The sequence below is a fragment of the Rana temporaria genome, chromosome 5 (assembly GCF_905171775.1).
Source record: "Rana temporaria chromosome 5, aRanTem1.1, whole genome shotgun sequence".
Classification (NCBI taxonomy): Eukaryota; Metazoa; Chordata; class Amphibia; order Anura; family Ranidae; genus Rana; species Rana temporaria.
Window position 1 is genome coordinate 13,665,905 of NC_053493.1, and position 25,659 is coordinate 13,691,563.

Here is a 25,659-nt window from a genome sequence, read left to right on the forward strand (position 1 = left end):
GAAATGTGAAACTCTATATTTATATAATTAAATTATTTTTGATATTACTAAAAACCTTGTGTTTTGTGCGCCTACCTTCGATACCAAGAGCTACACACCTCACGTAAAAATCCCTATATTTGGAGAGGAATTTTCTTTCTTCCCCTTATATAAGCCAACCTTTTTATTTTCTCTATGCTTTCCTCTATCTAACTCTCCTCTCTTGAAATACTCTACATGTCAATACCCGGATCACCTGATGGTGGTACTGTGCTTTCCAGAGCAGAAGTGAATCCCAGCAGCCAGCAGATCCCAGTAATCAGTTCCACTCGATGCTGGCTGCTGGGAGGGTATTTAGTCGGTGTTAGATCTCTGGTCCCCTTTTACAAAATTCAGTGTTTTTTGTAAACACAGAACTCTGTCTGCTGACAGCACAGGCCAGCAGGAGGCCCCTAGACCTGGGAGAAAGCCTCTATCTAACTACCCTCCGCTGAAATAATCTGCTCTGCTGGAGGACTCTGCTCCTTCCTCTATCTAACTCTCTTTTCCTGAAATACTCTGCTTTGCTGTAGGACTCTGCTCCTTCCTCTATTGAACTCTCCTCTCCTGAAATACTCTGCACTGCTGGAGGACTCTGCTCCCTCCTCTATCTAACTCTCCTCTGCCGAAAAATACTCTGTTCTGCTGGAAAACTCTGCTCCTTCCTCTATCTAACTCTCCTCTCCTGAAATCCTCTACATGTCAATACCTGGTTTCCCTGATGGTGGGACTGTGCTTTCCAGAGCAGAAGTGTCTCCCAGCAGCCAGCAGATCCCAGTAATCAGCTACTTCCTCTAGAAATACTCTGCTCTGCTGGAGGACTCTGCTTCTTCCTCTGTTCAACTCTCCTCTCCTGAAATACTCTGGAATGCTGAAGGACTCTGCTTCTTCCTCTGTTCAACTCTCCTCTCCTGAAATACTATGCACTGCTGGAGGACTCTGCTTCTTCCTCTGTTCAACTCTCCTCTCCTGAAATACTTTGCACTGCTGGAATCCTCTGCTCCTTCCTCTATCTAACTCTCTTCTCCTGAAATACTCTACATGTCAAGACCTGGATCACCTGCTGGCTGCTGGGAGGGTATTTAGACCGTGTTAGATCTCTGGTCCCCGTTCACAGAATTCAGTGTTTTTTATGAACACAGAATTCTGTCTGTGATTGGACACAGTCGATCAGCTGATTTCAACCAGTGACAGCACGGGCCAGCAGGAGGCCCCCAAACCCGGGAGCAGGCCAGCGATTTACAGGTACGTTGCTGGGCCTGCCTGTGCCACTTGCCCGCATTAAATCTGCTATGGGTGGGCAACAAGTAGTTAAATATATACAGGCCCGGATTCAGATAGAGATACGACGGCGTATCTCCTGATACGCCGTCGTATCTCTGCGACGATCGGATCTATGCGGCTGATTCATAGAATCAGGTTCCGCATAGATCTCCCTACGATCCGACAGGTGTAAGTGACTTACACCGTCGGATCTTAGGCTGCAATCTCCCGCTGGCTGCTAAGTGGTGTTTCGTTTTTTGTACGCGACGAATATGCAAATGAGGAGTTCCGCCGATTCAGAAACGAACGCCCGCCCGTCGCTTTTTTTTTACGTCGCTTGCGTTTGGCTTTTTCCGGCGTATAGTTACCCCTGCTATGTGAGGGGTATCCTATGTTAAGTATGGGCGTCGTTCCCGCGCCGAGTTTTGAATTTTTACGTCGTTTGCGTAAAGGGGATTCAGAATACAGCCGGACGCAAGTTACGCTCACGCCGAAACCAATGGCGTCCTAGCGACGTCATTTGGAGCAATGCACGCTGGGAAAAATTGCGGACGGCGCATGCACTGTTGGATCGGCACGGGGATGCGCCTGATTTAAATTGTAGATGCCCCCTAGCCGCGGAATTTGAATTCCGCCAGGGGATTTACGATACGCCGCCGCAAGTTTTGAGGTAAGTGCTTTCTGAATACAGCACTAGCCTCAAAAACTTGCGGCGGCGGATCGTAAATCAGATAGATTACACGGATTTAAAGATCTGCTAATCTATCTGAATCTACCCCACAGTATATAGTCAGGTCTCAGTTTCATTGTGTAGCTACACAGATCTGGCCATCCCTGCTGCCGATTCCTGACACTTCACTGCTGGAGGACTCTGCTCCTTCCTCTAGCCATCTTTCCTCTCCTGAAATACTCTGCTGAAAGGTTTTGCTCCCCTAGTGTTACTGACATTGAAAGATCTCATTATTGGATTTCCCCAACAAAAAGCCTTAAGTGGCTTAAAGTAGAACTCCAGCTAGAAACCAGACAGACTGGGGAAGCATTTTAGGGGTATCAACCTTTTACCGCCACAACAGCACATTACAATAACGGTCATTCTTGCGAACTTGTATTAATAAAAACGATGGCGTAAGCTAAATTCCCCTTTAACAGCGGGCCTGACAGATGACAATATGTCAATGCGTCCTCTAAACAGCTGCAGAGTTGTTGGCCAGATTGGCAGTTAGAGGACATTCCTCGGGTGGGGGGTCTGATGTCACATACCCGTCATGCCCAACCTTTCCTGTCCTGTGATGTGTCCCCTCCCCACTCAACGCTCTGCCTTTGATATATATTTGAGCATTTAAATAAAGGACAACGGCAGCCCTGCGCCCAGCTGATCATTGGCCGGTCCCGGGGACAAGCATCTGACTCACATTAATGGAATGTGATTATAATCCGCTGCCATTCCTGATAGAAGACACATGCTTGCCTTCTTTAGGACCAAATGACATACTTTCTAAATTCAGTCTCAGGGAAAAGCCCTTGGTGGAGGTTAAGCCAAGCAAAAATGCAGCTTCAAATGTTTCAATTCGGTTGACTTTCGCCATTTTTTGTTTATTTTTTGCCTTGGAACGATGGTCATGAGATCCACCCACATTTACCCCATCAGGCCTCATTTACCCAACAGGTTCATATCTATGCGGTTGCAGCTGATGCGGTCTTCAAGCGCGTTTTGCGGTGTATTTTGTATCTTTGAACATGCGTGTGTATAGCTGGTTGTTAACCACTTCATAACCGGGCACTTTCACCCCTTCCTGCCCAGGACAATTTCCAGCTTTCAACGCTGTCACACTTTGAATGACAATTTTCTTTGTTTCTGTCATAAAATGTTGTTTTCCCCGTCACTGACGGGCACTGATAAGTTGGCACTGATAAGGTGGAACAAATGGGCACTGATGAGGAGGCACTGATATGTAGAATTGATGGGCACTGATAGGTGGCACTGATATGCAGCACTGATGGGCACTGATAGGTGGTACTGAAGGGCACTGATGAGTTGGTACTGATAAGTTGGCACTAATGGGCACTGATGAGGAGGCACTGATATGTAGAATTGATGGGCACTGATATGCAGCACTAATGGGCACTGATGGCAGCAATGATGGGCACTAATAGGTGGCACTGATGGGCACTGATATATGGCACTAAAGGGCACTGACAGGCGGCTGTGATGGTCACGGAAAGGTGGCACTGATTGGCACTGATAGGCAGTACTGATTGGCACTGACAGGTGGCACTGATGGGCAGCACAGATGATGAGGTACTGACAGGTGTTACTGCTGGGCACCGATTGGCACTGTAATGGGCACTGTTTGGCACTGTGGTGGGCACTGGCAGACTTTATTATTGGGGCACTGATTGGCACTGTGGTGGGCACTGATTGGCACTGTGGTGGGCACTGGCAGACTTTATTATTGGGGCACAATTGGCAGTTGATTGGCACATCTGATGGGGCTGCGCTAATAATCAAAACCCCCCTCTGACAGGGAGAGACGCCGATCGGCATTCCCTGTCATCGCGAATCGAGGAATGCCGTTTACCGGCACTTCATGGTTCACACGATGATCAGCTGTGATTGGTCACAGCTGATCATGTGATCACCGCGCTGCGCGCCCCTGTGGGCGCGCACCTGCATGTTATCCTGCTGGACGTCATATGACGTCCAGCAGGATAACAAAACCACCTCCCGGCCATCAATCTGCTATAGGCCGGGCGGGAAGGGGTTAGGAGCGAGCGAGGAAGCCGGCCGTCGCTACCTTAACAAGCGATGAGTCATCAGCCGTCAGTGGGGTTCCCCGCTGACAGCTGAATGCACAAACAAGAATTGCTGGCAATAAAAAGAAAAATTGTGGGAAACAAAATGGCGTGGTGTGTCTTTTTTGCCGCATGGGTAGGCTAGGGGTGCCACCTGTCCAGGATTCACCCGCACAGTCCAGGTCTTAAATCATGTGTCCGGGTTTCAGTCTGCCTGAAACATGGACACATTATTCAGGCCGGGCTGTTGTTTTCCCAAGTAACTACGATAGTCACACACAAATCCGTGGCTGTCCGGGAGCTGTGGGTGGCTGTCTGGGGGCAGGTTCCACATCACTGAAGGGTGGGGCGATGATGTCAGCAAGAGCAAGTTGGCCACACCCACTGTTCACCGTGACGCAATATGAGCGCTGCATTACTACTCTCCTTGTGGCACTCAAAGGTGTCCCAGATCTTTTATAGTCCTATAATGTTTACTACTAAAAAATACAATTTTAAATTAGCGGCTAAAGTGTTCAGGTTTAGCTTGCAGAAAAGGTGGCAACCCTAGGGTAGGTATTCTCATTTACATAGAGGGGAGGTCGGGATCTGGGGGCCCCCTTGTTAAAGGGGGCTTCCAGATTCTGAATAAGCCCCCTGCCAGGGGCCATAGTTTTGGGAAGGAGGCTTTATCAATATGGAGACAAGGGCCCAGATTCACAGCGGAGATACTCCGTCGTATCTCTCAGAGTATCTATGCGGCTGTTTCATAGAATCAGTTACGCATAGATATCCCCGAGATCCGACAGGTGTAATTGTTTTACACTGTCGGATCTTAGGATGCAGTACCGCGGCCGCCGCTGGGGGGAGTTTGCGTCGTAAACCAGCGTTGGGTATGCAAATTAGGAGTTACGGCGATCCACGACGGTTTTTCGCGTTCGCTACGTCGCCGCTAGTCTAGTTTCCTGTCGCAAAGTTAGTCGTCGTTTTGGGTGCCTTAACTTTAGTCAGCAAACGTATTGCTGTTTAAAGTATGGCCGTCGTTCCCGCGTCGAAATTTTAAATTTCACGTCGTTTGCGTAACACGTCCGGGAATACGGAAGTACGCTACGCGCGTCGCCGTTCGAAAAAATGACGTCTCTTCGCGCAAAGCACGGCAGGAGTTACGAAACGGAGCATGCGCAGTAGGTCCGGTGCGGGAGCGCGCCTAATTTAAATGTTACCCCCCCATTCGATTTGGACCGCCTTGCGCCGGACGTATTTACGATACACCGCCGCAAGTTTCCAGGTAAGTGCTTTGTGGATCGGGCACTTAAACTGAAAACTTGCGGCGGTGTAACGTAAACGGCTTACGTTACACCGGCGCTATTGTACCTGAATCTGGCCCAAGGTGCTTTGAGGGAGGGGGGGGGCAGAGCCACAGCACCCCTCCCCATGTTTAGGACACATGGTCTGATGTGGTCCAGGAGGGGGGCACTTGCTCGTCCCCTCCCTTTCCTGACCTGCTGGGCTGCATGTGACATGTAAATATGTCATTTACCAGCCCCTTCATGTTCTGAATAAATACAGTGAGTGATCGGTACTGATCACTCCTGTGTCCCTTCATAACTGAAGCATAGTAAACTGTACAGCTGAGGCTGCAGAGAAAGGGACAATGGGATTCATCAGGGCTCCTAAAAATTGTAAACAAAATAAAAAAAATAGTTTAAAAAAATAATTTTAAAAATTTTAAGAAATAATAATAAAAGTTAAAAAAAACAACTGACCCCGCCCACTGCCCTACTGATACCGTCTACTGCTCAACTGATATTTGGCCATGTTTCAATACATTTTAAAATGTTTGTTTACATTTACAGTGGAACCTCGGTTTACGAGTAACGCGGTTAACGAGCATTTTGAAAGACGAGCAACTTTTTGAACAAAATTCTGACTGAGCAGAATTCAAGCTAATGGGGCATGCAGTACTGCATTTGGCCTAAGGTGCAGGGGCGCCGGAGCCGAGCAGAGACGTTCGGAGCCGTTAGGAAATTCTCTGTTCTCTGGTGTTTCCGAGCCTTTCCGAGGGTTTCTGAGGTCAGCCGAGCTGTCCCTGGGCCCTTCCGAGTCTCTCCGGCGCCCCCCACCTCTGGCCACATGTGGTATTGCATGCCATAGAAGTCAATGCGGAACAAATTATTTTTATTTCCATTGATTTCTATGGGTAAACTCGCTTTGATATGCGAGTGCTTTGGATTACGAGAATTCTCCTGGAACGTATTATGCTCGTAATCCAAGGTTCCACTGTATTTATAATATGTGTTTGTGTGTTTAAACTTTGGGGTGCAACACCCTAATGCAAAAGGCTGCGCACACCTATGTCTGTTGGTAGATCTAAAGGAGATTGTGCAATTGGCATGTAACATTTATGTTCCGCTGAAGACAGTCATCAGTATCATCTACCTTTCACTCGGAGTTTGGTGCTGTTCTCGATGCCTTTACAGGTGAATTTCACTTCGGCTTGGTCAAACAGTGGGTCGACAGTCTTGATGACCAGCATGTGGGTGTTCTTTATCCGCTTCACCAGATACTGCTCACCGTTTTCAACGACACGGCCGTTGACCGTCCAAATGCCAGAAGATACGGTGGTGAGGTCAATGGAGAACGTTGCTTCTGCACCCACTGCGACCTCAACGGGTCTCAGAGGAAGCCTTATGGCTGGGATGGGTTCTAGAAAAAACAGTCATACAAGTATTATAAATTCTGGGAGCCTGGGACCACCTTATACAAGATAGACAAGGAGGATATTGGTATTTTTTAGGTGCAAAAATGATATCAAATATATTATTTAAAAGTAATTTATTTTTTATTTTGACAAGCAAAATAAAAAATGTTTTAAAAATAAAACAGTTGGCAGATACAGTAAATCTCAGTGGTATCAAGACAGCACTGTATGATGGATTTTCCAACACGTTTCGCCCCTAAAGTCGGGCTTCTTCAGGGGAGGGCTGTCCAGTTGTGAAGTACAAGCCTTCTAACAAAGAAGGCACAGTACAAATACCCCCCAAATTACCCTTTTAGGAAAGTAGACAGTCCAAAGTATCGAGTAAGAGGGTTGGCGAGTTTTTCAATGTTGCAAATTTTTGTCACAATTTTTTGAAAAATTAAGAAATAAAAAAACAATTTAAATGTTTTCTTTTTTCAATTAAAAAAAATTATAAATTTATTTTAAAATACCATCACCAGTACAGTACAATGTAATCATATAATTGGCATGCCGTGATCAGTAAATGTAGCCAATCAGCCAATGTAAAAAAAAAAAAGTAATAATTTCTTTTCAATTAAAAAAAAAATCATTTTGTATTACATTTTTTTCTTTTTATTTTGATTTTTTTGACTGGTGAAAGTATGTAAAAAAAAAAAAAAAAAAAAATCGTTTTTTTTTTATATTTTTTTCTTTTTTTATGTTTTTTTTTTTTTTTTTTAACACACTGTGACCCAAGCAATGCAGTGTTACCATACCATTGTACTACTCTGGGGAAGCGATTTTTTTTTTTATACATTATGATTGCTTATACTAGTTAATTTCACTGTTATCGGCAACTATTTTTACTGAAAGAAATTGATTCATTCAGTGTGTATTGTTGTGATTTAGACATGTGCAATTTATTTCATTCTGAATTTGTGTTTTAACGAATTTCGACAAATTAGTTTGTTGGAAATTATCCTACAACATATATTTATATGTTGTATGATGAAATTTGTTACAATAAAGGAAAACATTTGATTAAAAAAAAAATTGGGAAATATCCAAATTAACAAAAATCCTAACGATCAATTGCCATCATAACGAATGACCCGAAAACCTGGAAGAAAAAAACAAATGAAACTAGAAACAAAAACAAAAAAAATTTGGCAGTGCACATGTCTATTGTGATTAGCTGTAATTGGCCACAGCTAACCACATGGTACGGATGGGCCCTGTCCGTACCATGTGAATACTTTGGGGTAGATCCACAAAGAAATTACGCCGACGTATCTATTGATACGCCGGCGTAATTTCAAAATTCCCGCGTCGTATCTTTGTTTTGAATCCTCAAAACAAGATACGATGGCATCTCGGCTAGATCCGACAGGCGTACGTCTTCGTACGCCATCGGATCTAAGATGCAATTTTTCGGCGGCCGCTAGGTGGCGTTCCCGTCGTAATTCGCGTCGAGTATGCAAATGAGCTATTGACGGCGATCCACGAACGTACGTCGGCCCGTCGCTTTTTTTTCCGTCGTTTGCGTTCGGCTTTTTCCGGCGTATAGTTAAAGCTGCTATACTGAGGCGTACTCAATGTTAAATATGGCCGTCCTTCCCGCGTACAATTTTGAATTTTTTACGTTGTTTGCGTAAGTCGTTCGCGAATAGGGATTTGCATAGAATGACGTCACCGTCGTAAGCATTGGCTTGTTCCGGTTTAATTTCGAGCATGCGCACTGGGATACCCCCACGGACGACGCATGCGTCGTTAAAAAAAACGTTGTTTACGTCGGGTCACGTACAACCAAGAGTCAGGCACAATCAAATGCGCCACGGAACGCAATTTGAAAATATTGCAGTCAGATAGATCTTTGAGTCCTACAATCAAGACCAAACCAATGATGGCGTACAAACGCGGAAAAACGCTACGAGACCATCTAGTACAGGCTGACCCACGACACAAGTACGCGAAGACGGCAACTAAGATATCCCTCAAAACCGGATGTTTTAGATGCTATAACTGTAATATATGCAACTCCCTTATTTGTGGTGAATATTTTTCACATCCACATATGGGAGGTCGCTATCCTATACGCGAATATTTAAACTGCAACACCGACTTCTGTGTCTATATTCTAAAATGTCCCTGTACATTGGTATATGTTGGAAAGACTATAGGCCCATTTAAGAAGCGTTTCCAAAAACATAGGAGCGACATTAGGGTAGCCCTAACTAAGACCGCCAAGGGGGAACAGGTAGACTTCAACAAACCTGTGGCTTTACATTTCATGACAGTCAAACATCAGATCCACGAACTCCGGGGTATGGTTATTGAACACGTTAAAGCACCCTATAGGGGTGGTGATCGGAATCGAGCACTACTTTGCCGTGAGGCCTATTGGATACACACATTAGGGACAGTGCAACCTGGTGGGTTGAACGCGAATTTGTCACTGACGTGCTTTATAGATGATCGCTGATTGATCGCTGTGACTTCCATTAAGCTCCCCTATGCAATGCCTTATGGCCTTTGATTGGGCTTATCTATCTAGTGTTCTTCTTCAATCGCATATTATTCTTGCGCCATCGTATTTATTTAAAGTTATTCTCTGATCTCATCTTGCCATTGTATATTAGAAATGACATCCCATATGGTATTTTTTATACCATCGGTTTTTTTCAAGCCCCCGTGGGCTTCTTTTAACTGTATTTTGTTTTCTTTTTTCATGGTTGACATTGTAGACATTTTTACATTTGACTATGTATGGACGATGACCCTATCAACTTAGACCTTTAGGCAGGTTTGATATAGGATGTACATCGATATGGCTCGTTTTTGAGTGACCATTTGTCTGTTGGTGTTCTCACCCGGACCGTTAGCCCTCTGTATTGTGTCTACATGTCATATCTTACACTTTTTTAACAGTCTGTTCACCCTGGTGCTTTCTTACCTTTTTGTTTTTTGGTATTTTCTTTTGCTTTTTCTTTTCTTCTGTTTCAGTAATTTCACTTTGTTTTGTTTTTTGATTTCTGCCTTGTTTTGTTTTATTTTTGTTTTATTTTTGTTTTATATTTATTTTTATTTATCTTTATTTTTATTTGTATTTTTGTATTTTTATTTTTATTTTTATTTGCATTTATTTATTTTTATTTTTATTTTTATTTTTATTTATTTATTTTTATTTTTTATATTTATTTTCATTTTTTATATTTATTTTTATTTATATTTATTTATATTTATTTTTATTTTTTTCTATTTATGTTTATTTATGTTAATTTACATCTATTTTTATTTTTATTTATATTCTTTATTTCTTACATTTTTTCTAGTTGTTTATTATTGTTTAATTTTACTTTTTTTTTTTTTTTTTTTTTTTTCTTTATTCTTTTTCTCCTTTTTTTCTTCTTTTTTGTCTATCTATGTAGGTGTATGGTTCTGTATTGGTGCTTATTATTAGTCATTTTACCTTTTTTTATAAAAAGTTTCTTCTTTTCTTCACTTATTATCTTATCCTGGGTGAATATAGCACGCTTCCTCTCTAGTACCTCCCATTGAACCATATCACAGCGGCTTGTTTTACAAGTCGCGCTGTCACATTATACATTTTTTCTGGCAATGTACAACTGAGCAGCTATGCGATCACTGTTTTGATCGTGAACACAGCTGGGGGTATGTACCCCATGTGACTCTTTGCTCATGCCTGTTTGTGATTAACTGATCACTAATAGGTGCTTGCATAACATACCTAATGTAGACTCCTGATTGGATGGGTGGGTAGAGGGAGGAGGTGTTTGGGGTGGGTGGGTTTTATTTTTCAAAGATTTTCATTGGTGACAGCTTCTTATATATTTGTTTGCTTTATTGTATTTGTATCTTTTTGCCTGACGAAGAGGTCCTGCGTGGCCTCGAAACGTTGCTCTTTTTGACATAATAGATATGCATTAAATCTTTGGACGTTATGATTCCTGGTGTGCTGGCGAGTATATATATATATGATTTGCTTTCCGGTTCCCAGCCGGTGATCGTTTCAGCACCCTTTTACTACTTGGCCATTTTGCCGGAAGGTGTGCAATCGGAATATTTTTGAGATTACTTATTTGGGTTTCCTTTTTGCACCCCCGGATGCCGCCCATTGATTGGGTTTATTCATTTCCGTGCCCTTGCATGTTGGGACACGGTGTCACCAATTGAATCTGATTGGGGTGTATCATTCGAATATCAATGGCATTTGATGAGACAACAGCTTCCCAGTTCAACAGAGCTCCAGGTTGTATCTACAATCAAGAGGAGATTGACGCCATCTTGTTTCCTGCTAGTGAAAGCAGAGCGTTTGGGAGCGATACTGTTACCGACATACATCGCGAGATTAAACGATTGAAGAGAAAACGTGTGGATCTTGAATTACATGGACAGACTCTCTCTGAGTATTATAGGACTAAGAAAATTCCAAGAGGTTTTCGTATCAGGAACCAACCCACGATTGGACGCCACAAACGTGAGTTTTGTGAAAAGTGGTGTGAGGTTTCCACGCAGAACTCACTTAATTACATGTTGATTGTGATAGAGGAAGTAAAGGTGCAACTGTGCCAAGTCAACAGGGAATTATCATCGTTTGAAATTACTACTCTTGATGATGATACACAAACAAATGCACTGCAGACCATTGACAATGAAATTTTAGCATATTCTGACAAACAGAAACAGGCTAAACGTGACAAGTTGAGATTGGTTAATCAAGACTATCAGGAGGGACGGGTTTACCCTTGGATATCAGGTGTCACTCGTGCTAGGAGGCGACTCCGCACACGTGGTGGTGGCACACGCAAATTTGGCCAACCACCAACATCTGAGAGTGACCGACCCACCGAGAATCCATCGAGCGACAGTGAGGCCGGAACCACTGCAGGCAACAAACACACGGGAAACGCCAGTAACGGAAACCTTTTTCCGGTTGCCGGCGGAAACGCAGATCCAGGAGGGGCGTCAAGAAATCCGGTCCCCCCCTTACCTCGCATGAATACGAGACGGAGAACCGGGCGTGCCCGGTGATTAACCTCTCTTCAAGACCAATCACTGAGGGTGAATCCAAATTGTTGTCCAAGGGTCTGTCATTTTGCCCCGCTAACAGATTAAATTTATTTGACTTTGAAGTAGAGATGTTCAAGTTTGAACGTACCTTGAAAATTAAACAATTCTTTCACAATCAACCTATGTCATTATCTAAAGTACCGTCTCCATTTAGACTAAAAAGTAAGTTTATTCCTCCAGGACAATTTCATTCGATCGAAAGCTACATCAGAACGATCAAACATGATGTCGTTCATAAAGCCTCCAAAAACGCACAGACCAATTTGGGACCTATGGACTTTTCAGCATTGAAATCCCTCAAGAATGACAGAAACATCATAATTAAGCCCGCCGATAAAGGCGGGGGGGTGGTTATCATGGACTATAGTGATTACAGGGAGGGAATGCTTTCCATGTTGGCTGACACGTCTAGTTATTTATTATTGGGGAGTGATCCCCTATTGAGTACCAAGAATGGTTTGGCGAGACTGATCGGTATCGGTCGGACCAATGGCTGGTTGACAGACGAGGTTGCTGATTTTTTGTACAACGAATTTCCTCGTACACCTGTTATATATGGACTGCCTAAGATCCATAAGGGCATCACGCCCCTTAAATTTCGGCCTATAGTTTCTGGCACTGGTTCTGTCACCCAGCCATTGGCCCAGGTTGTAGACTATTATCTACAACCGGTAGTCAAGGATTTACCAGCATACATCCGTGATACGGGTGATTTCCTTGACAAACTTGGTCCCTCCTCCACATGTGATGACGGTTGGAAGCTTGCCACAATGGACATTTCCTCACTATACACCTGCATACCCAATGAGGCTGGTCTTCAGGCTGTTGATCATTTCTTGTCTAAACGAGGTTCCCTTGAGTTACCAAGGGCTTTTGTTATTGAATGTCTTGAATTTATTTTGGTGAACAATCATTTCAGATTTGAAGGAACGATGTATACACAGATTAGAGGGACAGCTATGGGGAGCTCCGCAGCTCCCTCTTTTGCTAACCTGTTTGTAGGCTATCTGGAAGAGGTGTATATCTATCCATCTCCTTTGTTTCATCAATATGTAAAAAAATGGATGAGATATATAGACGACATCTTTTTTATATGGATGGGGAGTGAGACGGACTTTGTGAAATTTGTGGAGTATATTAACAGCATTTTCCCAGGGATCGTGTTCAACCCAGAGATTTCGGGTGAATGTATTCCATTCCTCGATGTACTTATCACCATCACTGGTGGTAGTATGACCACATCCCTATATACAAAGCCCACCGATAGAAACACTCTGCTACACTTTCAGAGTGCACATCCAACGCATTTACGCCACAATTTGCCGATCTCACAGTTTGTACGGGTCTTACGGATCTGCTCAGATGAGCAAGATAAAAAGAAAGAACTTGATATCATGTACCAGAAATTTCTCGAACGTGGTTATCCCAGACCAATTCTGGATCAAGCTCTAGATAAGGCATTAACTGGTAGTAGCAAAAGCTCTAGGGCTAGTTCGTGCCCTATGCTAGTTCACACGTACAACCAAGAGTCAGGCACAATCAAATGCGCCACGGAACGCAATTTGAAAATATTGCAGTCAGATAGATCTTTGAGTCCTACAATCAAGACCAAACCAATGATGGCGTACAAACGCGGAAAAACGCTACGAGACCATCTAGTACAGGCTGACCCACGACACAAGTACGCGAAGACGGCAACTAAGATATCCCTCAAAACCGGATGTTTTAGATGCTATAACTGTAATATATGCAACTCCCTTATTTGTGGTGAATATTTTTCACATCCACATATGGGAGGTCGCTATCCTATACGCGAATATTTAAACTGCAACACCGACTTCTGTGTCTATATTCTAAAATGTCCCTGTACATTGGTATATGTTGGAAAGACTATAGGCCCATTTAAGAAGCGTTTCCAAAAACATAGGAGCGACATTAGGGTAGCCCTAACTAAGACCGCCAAGGGGGAACAGGTAGACTTCAACAAACCTGTGGCTTTACATTTCATGACAGTCAAACATCAGATCCACGAACTCCGGGGTATGGTTATTGAACACGTTAAAGCACCCTATAGGGGTGGTGATCGGAATCGAGCACTACTTTGCCGTGAGGCCTATTGGATACACACATTAGGGACAGTGCAACCTGGTGGGTTGAACGCGAATTTGTCACTGACGTGCTTTATAGATGATCGCTGATTGATCGCTGTGACTTCCATTAAGCTCCCCTATGCAATGCCTTATGGCCTTTGATTGGGCTTATCTATCTAGTGTTCTTCTTCAATCGCATATTATTCTTGCGCCATCGTATTTATTTAAAGTTATTCTCTGATCTCATCTTGCCATTGTATATTAGAAATGACATCCCATATGGTATTTTTTATACCATCGGTTTTTTTCAAGCCCCCGTGGGCTTCTTTTAACTGTATTTTGTTTTCTTTTTTCATGGTTGACATTGTAGACATTTTTACATTTGACTATGTATGGACGATGACCCTATCAACTTAGACCTTTAGGCAGGTTTGATATAGGATGTACATCGATATGGCTCGTTTTTGAGTGACCATTTGTCTGTTGGTGTTCTCACCCGGACCGTTAGCCCTCTGTATTGTGTCTACATGTCATATCTTACACTTTTTTAACAGTCTGTTCACCCTGGTGCTTTCTTACCTTTTTGTTTTTTGGTATTTTCTTTTGCTTTTTCTTTTCTTCTGTTTCAGTAATTTCACTTTGTTTTGTTTTTTGATTTCTGCCTTGTTTTGTTTTATTTTTGTTTTATTTTTGTTTTATATTTATTTTTATTTATCTTTATTTTTATATTTATTTATGTATCTTTATTTAATGTATCTTTATATTTATTTATGTATCTTTATTTTTATTTTTGTATTTTTATATTTATTTATGTATCTTTATTTTTTATATTTATTTATGTATCTTTATTTTTATTTATATTTATTTATATTTATTTTTATTTTTTTCTATTTATGTTTATTTATGTTAATTTACATCTATTTTTATTTTTATTTATATTCTTTATTTCTTACATTTTTTCTAGTTGTTTATTATTGTTTTATTTTACTTTTTTTTTTTTTTTTTTTTTTTTTTTTTTCTTTTTCTCCTTTTTTTCTTCTTTTTTGTCTATCTATGTAGGTGTATGGTTCTGTATTGGTGCTTATTATTAGTCATTTTACCTTTTTTTATAAAAAGTTTCTTCTTTTCTTCACTTATTATCTTATCCTGGGTGAATATAGCACGCTTCCTCTCTAGTACCTCCCATTGAACCATATCACAGCGGCTTGTTTTACAAGTCGCGCTGTCACATTATACATTTTTTCTGGCAATGTACAACTGAGCAGCTATGCGATCACTGTTTTGATCGTGAACACAGCTGGGGGTATGTACCCCATGTGACTCTTTGCTCATGCCTGTTTGTGATTAACTGATCACTAATAGGTGCTTGCATAACATACCTAATGTAGACTCCTGATTGGATGGGTGGGTAGAGGGAGGAGGTGTTTGGGGTGGGTGGGTTTTATTTTTCAAAGATTTTCATTGGTGACAGCTTCTTATATATTTGTTTGCTTTATTGTATTTGTATCTTTTTGCCTGACGAAGAGGTCCTGCGTGGCCTCGAAACGTTGCTCTTTTTGACATAATAGATATGCATTAAATCTTTGGACGTTATGATTCCTGGTGTGCTGGCGAGTATATATATATATGATTTGCTTTCCGGTTCCCAGCCGGTGATCGTTTCAGCACCCTTTTACTACTTGGCCATTTTGCCGGAAGGTGTGCAATCGGAATATTTTTGAGATTACTTATTTGGGTTTCCTTTTTGCACCCCCGGATGCCGCCCATTGATTGGGTTTATTCATTTCCGTGCCCTTGCATGTTGGGACACGGTGTCACCAATTGAATCTGATTGGGGTGTATCATTCGAATATCAATGGCATTTGATGAGACAACAGCTTCCCAGTTCAACAGAGCTCCAGGTTGTATCTACAATCAAGAGGAGATTGACGCCATCTTGTTTCCTGCTAGTGAAAGCAGAGCGTTTGGGAGCGATACTGTTACCGACATACATCGCGAGATTAAACGATTGAAGAGAAAACGTGTGGATCTTGAATTACATGGACAGACTCTCTCTGAGTATTATAGGACTAAGAAAATTCCAAGAGGTTTTCGTATCAGGAACCAACCCACGATTGGACGCCACAAACGTGAGTTTTGTGAAAAGTGGTGTGAGGTTTCCACGCAGAACTCACTTAATTACATGTTGATTGTGATAGAGGAAGTAAAGGTGCAACTGTGCCAAGTCAACAGGGAATTATCATCGTTTGAAATTACTACTCTTGATGATGATACACAAACAAATGCACTGCAGACCATTGACAATGAAATTTTAGCATATTCTGACAAACAGAAACAGGCTAAACGTGACAAGTTGAGATTGGTTAATCAAGACTATCAGGAGGGACGGGTTTACCCTTGGATATCAGGTGTCACTCGTGCTAGGAGGCGACTCCGCACACGTGGTGGTGGCACACGCAAATTTGGCCAACCACCAACATCTGAGAGTGACCGACCCACCGAGAATCCATCGAGCGACAGTGAGGCCGGAACCACTGCAGGCAACAAACACACGGGAAACGCCAGTAACGGAAACCTTTTTCCGGTTGCCGGCGGAAACGCAGATCCAGGAGGGGCGTCAAGAAATCCGGTCCCCCCCTTACCTCGCATGAATACGAGACGGAGAACCGGGCGTGCCCGGTGATTAACCTCTCTTCAAGACCAATCACTGAGGGTGAATCCAAATTGTTGTCCAAGGGTCTGTCATTTTGCCCCGCTAACAGATTAAATTTATTTGACTTTGAAGTAGAGATGTTCAAGTTTGAACGTACCTTGAAAATTAAACAATTCTTTCACAATCAACCTATGTCATTATCTAAAGTACCGTCTCCATTTAGACTAAAAAGTAAGTTTATTCCTCCAGGACAATTTCATTCGATCGAAAGCTACATCAGAACGATCAAACATGATGTCGTTCATAAAGCCTCCAAAAACGCACAGACCAATTTGGGACCTATGGACTTTTCAGCATTGAAATCCCTCAAGAATGACAGAAACATCATAATTAAGCCCGCCGATAAAGGCGGGGGGGTGGTTATCATGGACTATAGTGATTACAGGGAGGGAATGCTTTCCATGTTGGCTGACACGTCTAGTTATTTATTATTGGGGAGTGATCCCCTATTGAGTACCAAGAATGGTTTGGCGAGACTGATCGGTATCGGTCGGACCAATGGCTGGTTGACAGACGAGGTTGCTGATTTTTTGTACAACGAATTTCCTCGTACACCTGTTATATATGGACTGCCTAAGATCCATAAGGGCATCACGCCCCTTAAATTTCGGCCTATAGTTTCTGGCACTGGTTCTGTCACCCAGCCATTGGCCCAGGTTGTAGACTATTATCTACAACCGGTAGTCAAGGATTTACCAGCATACATCCGTGATACGGGTGATTTCCTTGACAAACTTGGTCCCTCCTCCACATGTGATGACGGTTGGAAGCTTGCCACAATGGACATTTCCTCACTATACACCTGCATACCCAATGAGGCTGGTCTTCAGGCTGTTGATCATTTCTTGTCTAAACGAGGTTCCCTTGAGTTACCAAGGGCTTTTGTTATTGAATGTCTTGAATTTATTTTGGTGAACAATCATTTCAGATTTGAAGGAACGATGTATACACAGATTAGAGGGACAGCTATGGGGAGCTCCGCAGCTCCCTCTTTTGCTAACCTGTTTGTAGGCTATCTGGAAGAGGTGTATATCTATCCATCTCCTTTGTTTCATCAATATATAAAAAAATGGATGAGATATATAGACGACATCTTTTTTATATGGATGGGGAGTGAGACGGACTTTGTGAAATTTGTGGAGTATATTAACAGCATTTTCCCAGGGATCGTGTTCAACCCAGAGATTTCGGGTGAATGTATTCCATTCCTCGATGTACTTATCACCATCACTGGTGGTAGTATGACCACATCCCTATATACAAAGCCCACCGATAGAAACACTCTGCTACACTTTCAGAGTGCACATCCAACGCATTTACGCCACAATTTGCCGATCTCACAGTTTGTACGGGTCTTACGGATCTGCTCAGATGAGCAAGATAAAAAGAAAGAACTTGATATCATGTACCAGAAATTTCTCGAACGTGGTTATCCCAGACCAATTCTGGATCAAGCTCTAGATAAGGCATTAACTGGTAGTAGCAAAAGCTCTAGGGCTAGTTCGTGCCCTATGCTAGTTCACACGTACAACCAAGAGTCAGGCACAATCAAATGCGCCACGGAACGCAATTTGAAAATATTGCAGTCAGATAGATCTTTGAGTCCTACAATCAAGACCAAACCAATGATGGCGTACAAACGCGGAAAAACGCTACGAGACCATCTAGTACAGGCTGACCCACGACACAAGTACGCGAAGACGGCAACTAAGATATCCCTCAAAACCGGATGTTTTAGATGCTATAACTGTAATATATGCAACTCCCTTATTTGTGGTGAATATTTTTCACATCCACATATGGGAGGTCGCTATCCTATACGCGAATATTTAAACTGCAACACCGACTTCTGTGTCTATATTCTAAAATGTCCCTGTACATTGGTATATGTTGGAAAGACTATAGGCCCATTTAAGAAGCGTTTCCAAAAACATAGGAGCGACATTAGGGTAGCCCTAACTAAGACCGCCAAGGGGGAACAGGTAGACTTCAACAAACCTGTGGCTTTACATTTCATGACAGTCAAACATCAGATCCACGAACTCCGGGGTATGGTTATTGAACACGTTAAAGCACCCTATAGGGGTGGTGATCGGAATCGAGCACTACTTTGCCGTGAGGCCTATTGGATACACACATTAGGGACAGTGCAACCTGGTGGGTTGAACGCGAATTTGTCACTGACGTGCTTTATAGATGATCGCTGATTGATCGCTGTGACTTCCATTAAGCTCCCCTATGCAATGCCTTATGGCCTTTGATTGGGCTTATCTATCTAGTGTTCTTCTTCAATCGCATATTATTCTTGCGCCATCGTATTTATTTAAAGTTATTCTCTGATCTCATCTTGCCATTGTATATTAGAAATGACATCCCATATGGTATTTTTTATACCATCGGTTTTTTTCAAGCCCCCGTGGGCTTCTTTTAACTGTATTTTGTTTTCTTTTTTCATGGTTGACATTGTAGACATTTTTACATTTGACTATGTATGGACGATGACCCTATCAACTTAGACCTTTAGGCAGGTTTGATATAGGATGTACATCGATATGGCTCGTTTTTGAGTGACCATTTGTCTGTTGGTGTTCTCACCCGGACCGTTAGCCCTCTGTATTGTGTCTACATGTCATATCTTACACTTTTTTAACAGTCTGTTCACCCTGGTGCTTTCTTACCTTTTTGTTTTTTGGTATTTTCTTTTGCTTTTTCTTTTCTTCTGTTTCAGTAATTTCACTTTGTTTTGTTTTTTGATTTCTGCCTTGTTTTGTTTTATTTTTGTTTTATTTTTGTTTTATATTTATTTTTATTTATCTTTATTTTTATTTGTATTTTTGTATTTTTATTTTTATTTTTATTTGCATTTATTTATTTTTATTTTTATTTTTATTTTTATTTATTTATTTTTATTTTTTATATTTATTTTCATTTTTTATATTTATTTTTATTTATATTTATTTATATTTATTTTTATTTTTTTCTATTTATGTTTATTTATGTTAATTTACATCTATTTTTATTTTTATTTATATTCTTTATTTCTTACATTTTTTCTAGTTGTTTATTATTGTTTAATTTTACTTTTTTTTTTTTTTTTTTTTTTTCTTTATTCTTTTTCTCCTTTTTTTCTTCTTTTTTGTCTATCTATGTAGGTGTATGGTTCTGTATTGGTGCTTATTATTAGTCATTTTACCTTTTTTTATAAAAAGTTTCTTCTTTTCTTCACTTATTATCTTATCCTGGGTGAATATAGCACGCTTCCTCTCTAGTACCTCCCATTGAACCATATCACAGCGGCTTGTTTTACAAGTCGCGCTGTCACATTATACATTTTTTCTGGCAATGTACAACTGAGCAGCTATGCGATCACTGTTTTGATCGTGAACACAGCTGGGGGTATGTACCCCATGTGACTCTTTGCTCATGCCTGTTTGTGATTAACTGATCACTAATAGGTGCTTGCATAACATACCTAATGTAGACTCCTGATTGGATGGGTGGGTAGAGGGAGGAGGTGTTTGGGGTGGGTGGGTTTTATTTTTCAAAGATTTTCATTGGTGACAGCTTCTTATATATTTGTTTGCTTTATTGTATTTGTATCTTTTTGCCTGACGAAGAGGTCCTGCGTGGCCTCGAAACGTTGCTCTTTTTGACATAATAGATATGCATTAAATCTTTGGACGTTATGATTCCTGGTGTGCTGGCGAGTATATATATATAGTATTTACATAAAACACGCCCCCATCACATCGTTTTGAATTGCGCGCCCTTACGCCGCCAAAGATACACTACGCCGCCGTAACTTACGGCGCGCATTCTTTGTGGATTTGAAAAAAATAAATAAGTTACGGCGGCGTAGTGTATCTTAGATACGCTACACCCGGCGGGAAGATGCTCCGTGCTACGTGGATCTGCCCCTGTGTGTATTGTTGTGATTTAGACATGTGCAATCAGTTTCATTCAGAATTCGTTTTTTAATGAATTTCGACAAATTAGTTCATTCGGAAATATCCGAATTAACGAAAATCCGTTGAACTAATTTTCCCGAATTTTCGCAAATTAGAATAGTCTAAAATTCTTAAATTTGAAATTCAAAAAACACAAAAATGCAAAAATCAGAAATAATAACTAACTAACAATGACTTAACTATTAGTAACTATTAAATTATAGGAATTGGAATTTCCTTTCAAATTTGTCTGATAACGAACGTAATGAATACAAATTCATCCCAAGTTATGAATTATACGAAATAACAAATGCTGCATCTAAACAAATAGAATGGAACAAATTATTAATAATAAATAACAATATTAAAAATTATTTATTATTATTATTTATTATTAATTTGTTACGTTCCATTTTTTTAAATTATTTGGATAATTCGTAACTTCATATAAATTTGTATTCATTAAGTTCAATAACAGCCAAATTTGAATGGAAATTCCGAAACCTATAATTTAATAGTAAGTTATTATTAGTTAGTTAGGTATTCTTTCGAATTTTGGGAATTTGTTTCTTATTTTTCGATTTTGAAATTTGAATTTACGAATTTACAAATGTTTGAATTTAGAAATTTATGAATTGCGATCAAAACGAATGACTCGAAAAACTGATTTTTTTTTAAATGAAACGGAAACAAATGCACATGTCCATTGTGATTAGCTGTAACTGGCCACGGATGGGCCCTGTCTGTACCATGTGATCACTGTACACTGTTTTTGTTTCTAGTTTCATTTGTTTTTTTCTTCCCGGTTTTCGGGTCATTCGTTATGATCGCAATTGATCATTAAGATTTTCGTTAATTTGGATATTTCACCATTTTTTTTTTAATCACATTATTTCCTTTATTGTAACAAATTTCATAATACAACATATAAATATATCCTACAATATATGTTGTAGGATATTTTCGAATGAACTAATTTGTCGAAATTCGTTAAAAAACAAATAAAGAAGAATGAAATAAATTGCATATGTCTAAATCACAACAATACACACTGAATGAATCAATTTCTTTCAGTAAAAATAGTTGCCTATAACAGTGAAATTAACTAGTATAAGCAATCATAATGTATAAAAAAAAAATCGCTTCCCCAGAGTAGTACAATGGTATGGTAACACTGCATTGCTTGGGTCACAGTGTGTTTAAAAAAATATATATATATATATATAATAAAAAATTATTTTCTTTTTTTATTGAAACAAAATTATTACTTTTTTTTTTTTTTTACATAAGGGGCCAGATTCACGTAGGGCAGCGGAGGTGTATCGTAGATACGTTACACCGCCGCAATTTTTCATCGCAAATGCCTGATTCACCAAGCACTTGCGATGAAAACCTACGCCGGCGGCCTCCGGCCATTTAAATTAGGAGCGCTCCCGCGCCGGACCTACTGCGCATGCTCCGTTTCCGAACTCCCGCCGTGCTTTGCGCGAAGTGACGTCATTTTTTCGAACGGCAACGCGCGTAGCGTAATTCCGTATTCCCGGACGGCTTACGCAAACGACGTTATTTTTTAAATTTCGACGCGGGAACGACGGCCATACTTTATACAGCAATACGATTGCTGTGTAAAGTTAGGGCACCAAAAAAAACAACTAACTTTGCGACGGGAAACTAGACTAGCGGCGACGTAGCGAACGCGAAAAACCGTCGGGAATCGCCGTAACTCCTAATTTGCATACCCGACGCTGGTTTATGGCGCGAACTCCCCCGAGCGGCGGCCGCGGTATTGCATCTTAAGATCCGACAGTGTAAAACAATTACACCTGTCGGATCTTATGGCTATCTATGCGTAACTGATTCTATGAATCAGTCGCATAGATAGAACAACAGATACGACGGCGTATCAGGAGATACGCCGTCGTATCTGCTCTGTGAATCTGGCCCACTGTCACCAGTCAAAAAAATCTTAAGAAAAAACAAAAATTTATAAAAAATGATTTTTTTTTAAATTGAAAAAAAATTATTACTAGCAACACAATTGTACATAGTGAATGGCATGAATGGAAGCCATCCATTGTGTACAACTGTCATGCGATCTGCTGTGATTGGTCACAGCGATCACATGGTACTGGAAGTCAGGGCTGGTACAGTAATCTGTCATTGACAGTGTGGCACTTGGATGACATATTCTTTAATATAAAAACGTTTTCAGAAGCTTTTTATCCCGGGGACTGAGAACATCCACACCAAAATCCTTATAGATGTTCCCCACCATTTTATCTCTTTACATTCCTGATTCCACATTTTAATTTGTGGCATATTTTTGCATACATTCAAATGACTTTTTCTGAAAATACAGTTTCCCCCCTCCCCTTCCAGTGTTCTGTGACGGGAAGAGCAGAGTAACAGCCACACCCACCATTCATAAACACCCACCTAGGTACAGCGTTCCCGGGAACTCCAGGTACGGGCTCTGTCCATAGCTGTTGACGGCACTGACCCGAAACTGATAGCTCCCTTCGTCCGGCACGTGGCTGACTGTGAACTCCGGGACGGGCACGTTGGCCGATTGATGGCACCTGACCCAGGTCATGGCTCCGAGCTTCTTGCGTTCTACGATGTAGCCATCGATGGGCACCGGGCGATCCATCGGGGGAGGGGACCAGACTAATTTAAGGGACGTGTCGGTTTTCTCCGTCACCGAGGGGTTAATTGGGGCGTTGGAAGGCGGTTTCCTTAAAACTGTAGAGAAAAAAGAAAAGTGACGTAGGTTAAAGTATGCATAGACCTGATAAGCAGCCGATCGTGTCACGGAGAGGCAGAACGGGGAGTTGCAAACAAGGCATTTCCCTGTTCTGCTTAGTGACAGGACACTGATTGCCTGCTCCCTCTCATCGGGATAAGTGATCACTGTCGTGTCACTTGTAGCCCACCCCCCCCCACAGTTAGAATCACTCCCTAGGACACACTTAACCCCTTCCTCGCCCCCTAGTGTTTAACCCCTTCACTGCCAGTGTAATTTACACAGTAATCAGTGCATTTTTATAGCACTGATCTCTGTAAAAATGACAATGGTCCCAAAATAGTGTCAAAAGTGTCCGATGTGCCAGCCGTAATATCGCATATCATGATAAAAATCGCTGATCGCGGCCATTACTAGTAAAAAAATAATAATAATAAAAATGCCCAAAAACTATCCCCTATTTTGTAGACGCTATAACTTTTGTGCAAACCAATCGATAAACGCTTATTGCGATTTTTTTTTACCAAAAATATGTAGAAGAATACGTATCGGCCTAAACTGAGGAAAAATAATTTTTTTTATATATATATATTTTTAGCAAAAAGTAAAAAATATAACTTTTTTTTTAAAATTGTCGCTCTTTTTTTGTTTATAGCGCAAAAAATAAAAACCGCAGAGGTGATCAAATACCACCAAAAGAAAGCTGTATTTGTGGGAAAAAGGGACGTCAATTTTGTTTGGGAGCCACGTCGCACGACCGCGCAATTGTCAGGTAAAGCGACGCAGTGCCGAATTGCAAAAAAGGGCAAGGGCCTTAACCTGCATATTGGTCCGGGTCTTACGTGGATAATAGCACTGATTAATATAATAATGTCACTGGTCCCCAAAAAGTGTCATTTGGGGTCAAATTTGTCCGCCGCAATGTCGCAGTCCCACTAAAAATCGCAGATTGACGCCATTACCAGTAGAAACAATAAAAAAAAGTCCCTAAATCTATCCCATAGTTTGTAGACGCGATAATTTTGAGCAAACCAATCAATATATGCCTATTGCGATTTTTTTTTTTACCAATAATATGTAGAATATATTATCGGCATAAACTGATGAATACATTTTATATATATATATATATATATATATATATATATATATATTATTTTTTTGGAGATGTATTATAGCAGAAAGTAAAAAAAAAAAAATCTAAATTGTTGCTCTTTTTATGTTTATAGCTCAAAAAAAATAAAAACCGCAGAGGTGATCAAATACCACCAAAAGAAATCTCTATTTGTGGGAAAAAAAGGAGGTCAAATTTGTTTGGGAGCCACGTCGCACGACCGCGCAATTGTCAGTTAAAACGACGCAGTGCCGTATCGCAAAAAATTGCCTAGTCGTTAAATTGCGGTCCTTAAGTGGTTAAAGTTCTCAAACCCCCCGCGCTCGCACGCAAAGGTGAACGCACACGTCGGTCCCGCGTGCACGCAAACAGTAGATAGTAGGGATAGATTTATGGCATTTTTATAAAAAAAATAAAAAAATGTTTTATTAGTAATGCCGGTGATCAGCGATTTTTATTGGGACTGCGACATTATGGCGGACACATCGGACACTTTTGACGCTACTTTGGGACCATTGGTATTTATACAGCAATCAGAGCTATAAAAATGCACTGATTACTGTGTAAATGACACTGGCAGGGAAGGGGGTTAAACACTAGGAGGCGAGGAAGGGGTTAAGTGTGTCCTAGGGAGTGATTCTAACTGTGAGGGGGCTGGGCTACGAGTGACATGACAGCAATCACTGCTCACGATGATAGGGAGCAGTAGATCGCTGTCCTGTCACTAGGTAGAACAGGGAAATGCCTTGTTTACATAGGGATCTCCCCGTTCTTCCGCTCCGTGACACGATCGCGGGACACCGGCGGACATCGAGTCCCACATGCGCACCGCAGGCTTTTCAAAGCAACGTACAGGAGCCATCCTGCCGATGTATAAGTGCGGGAAGCGCTCGGCAAGTGGTTAACGCGTCGCCTATGGATAGTAAAATTTAAATAGTTTGTCACCTTTGCACAGGTGTGCGCAATTTTAAAGTGTGGCATGTTTGGTATCTATTTACTCGGCGTAACATCATTTTTTATATTTTAACAAACAATTGTGTTATCTATTGTGTTTTTTTTTATTCTCCCAAGAAGCAATGCAATGGGAAGAACAATTGTGCGTCACAAAACCGTCCCAACAGATTTGCAAATGCTTCAGAGTGTTAAACGGTTGGCATGCATTTGGCGTTATCTGCCGGCCTGGACC

The 25,659-nt window shown here is 41.2% G+C and overlaps 1 protein-coding gene across 1 annotated transcript in view; it reads right to left on the bottom strand.

Annotated features, from left to right (window-relative positions):
• OBSCN (obscurin, cytoskeletal calmodulin and titin-interacting RhoGEF) overlaps window positions 1–25,659 on the bottom strand; it is a 640,872-nt gene that overhangs the window by 552,140 nt on the left and 63,073 nt on the right. The window contains exons 5-6 of the mRNA XM_040354276.1: window positions 23,053–23,358; window positions 6,493–6,759 (exon numbers count right to left, since the gene is read on the bottom strand). Coding sequence (XP_040210210.1) covers window positions 6,493–6,759; window positions 23,053–23,358 — 573 coding nt within the window. The remainder of the gene's footprint in view (window positions 1–6,492; window positions 6,760–23,052; window positions 23,359–25,659) is intronic.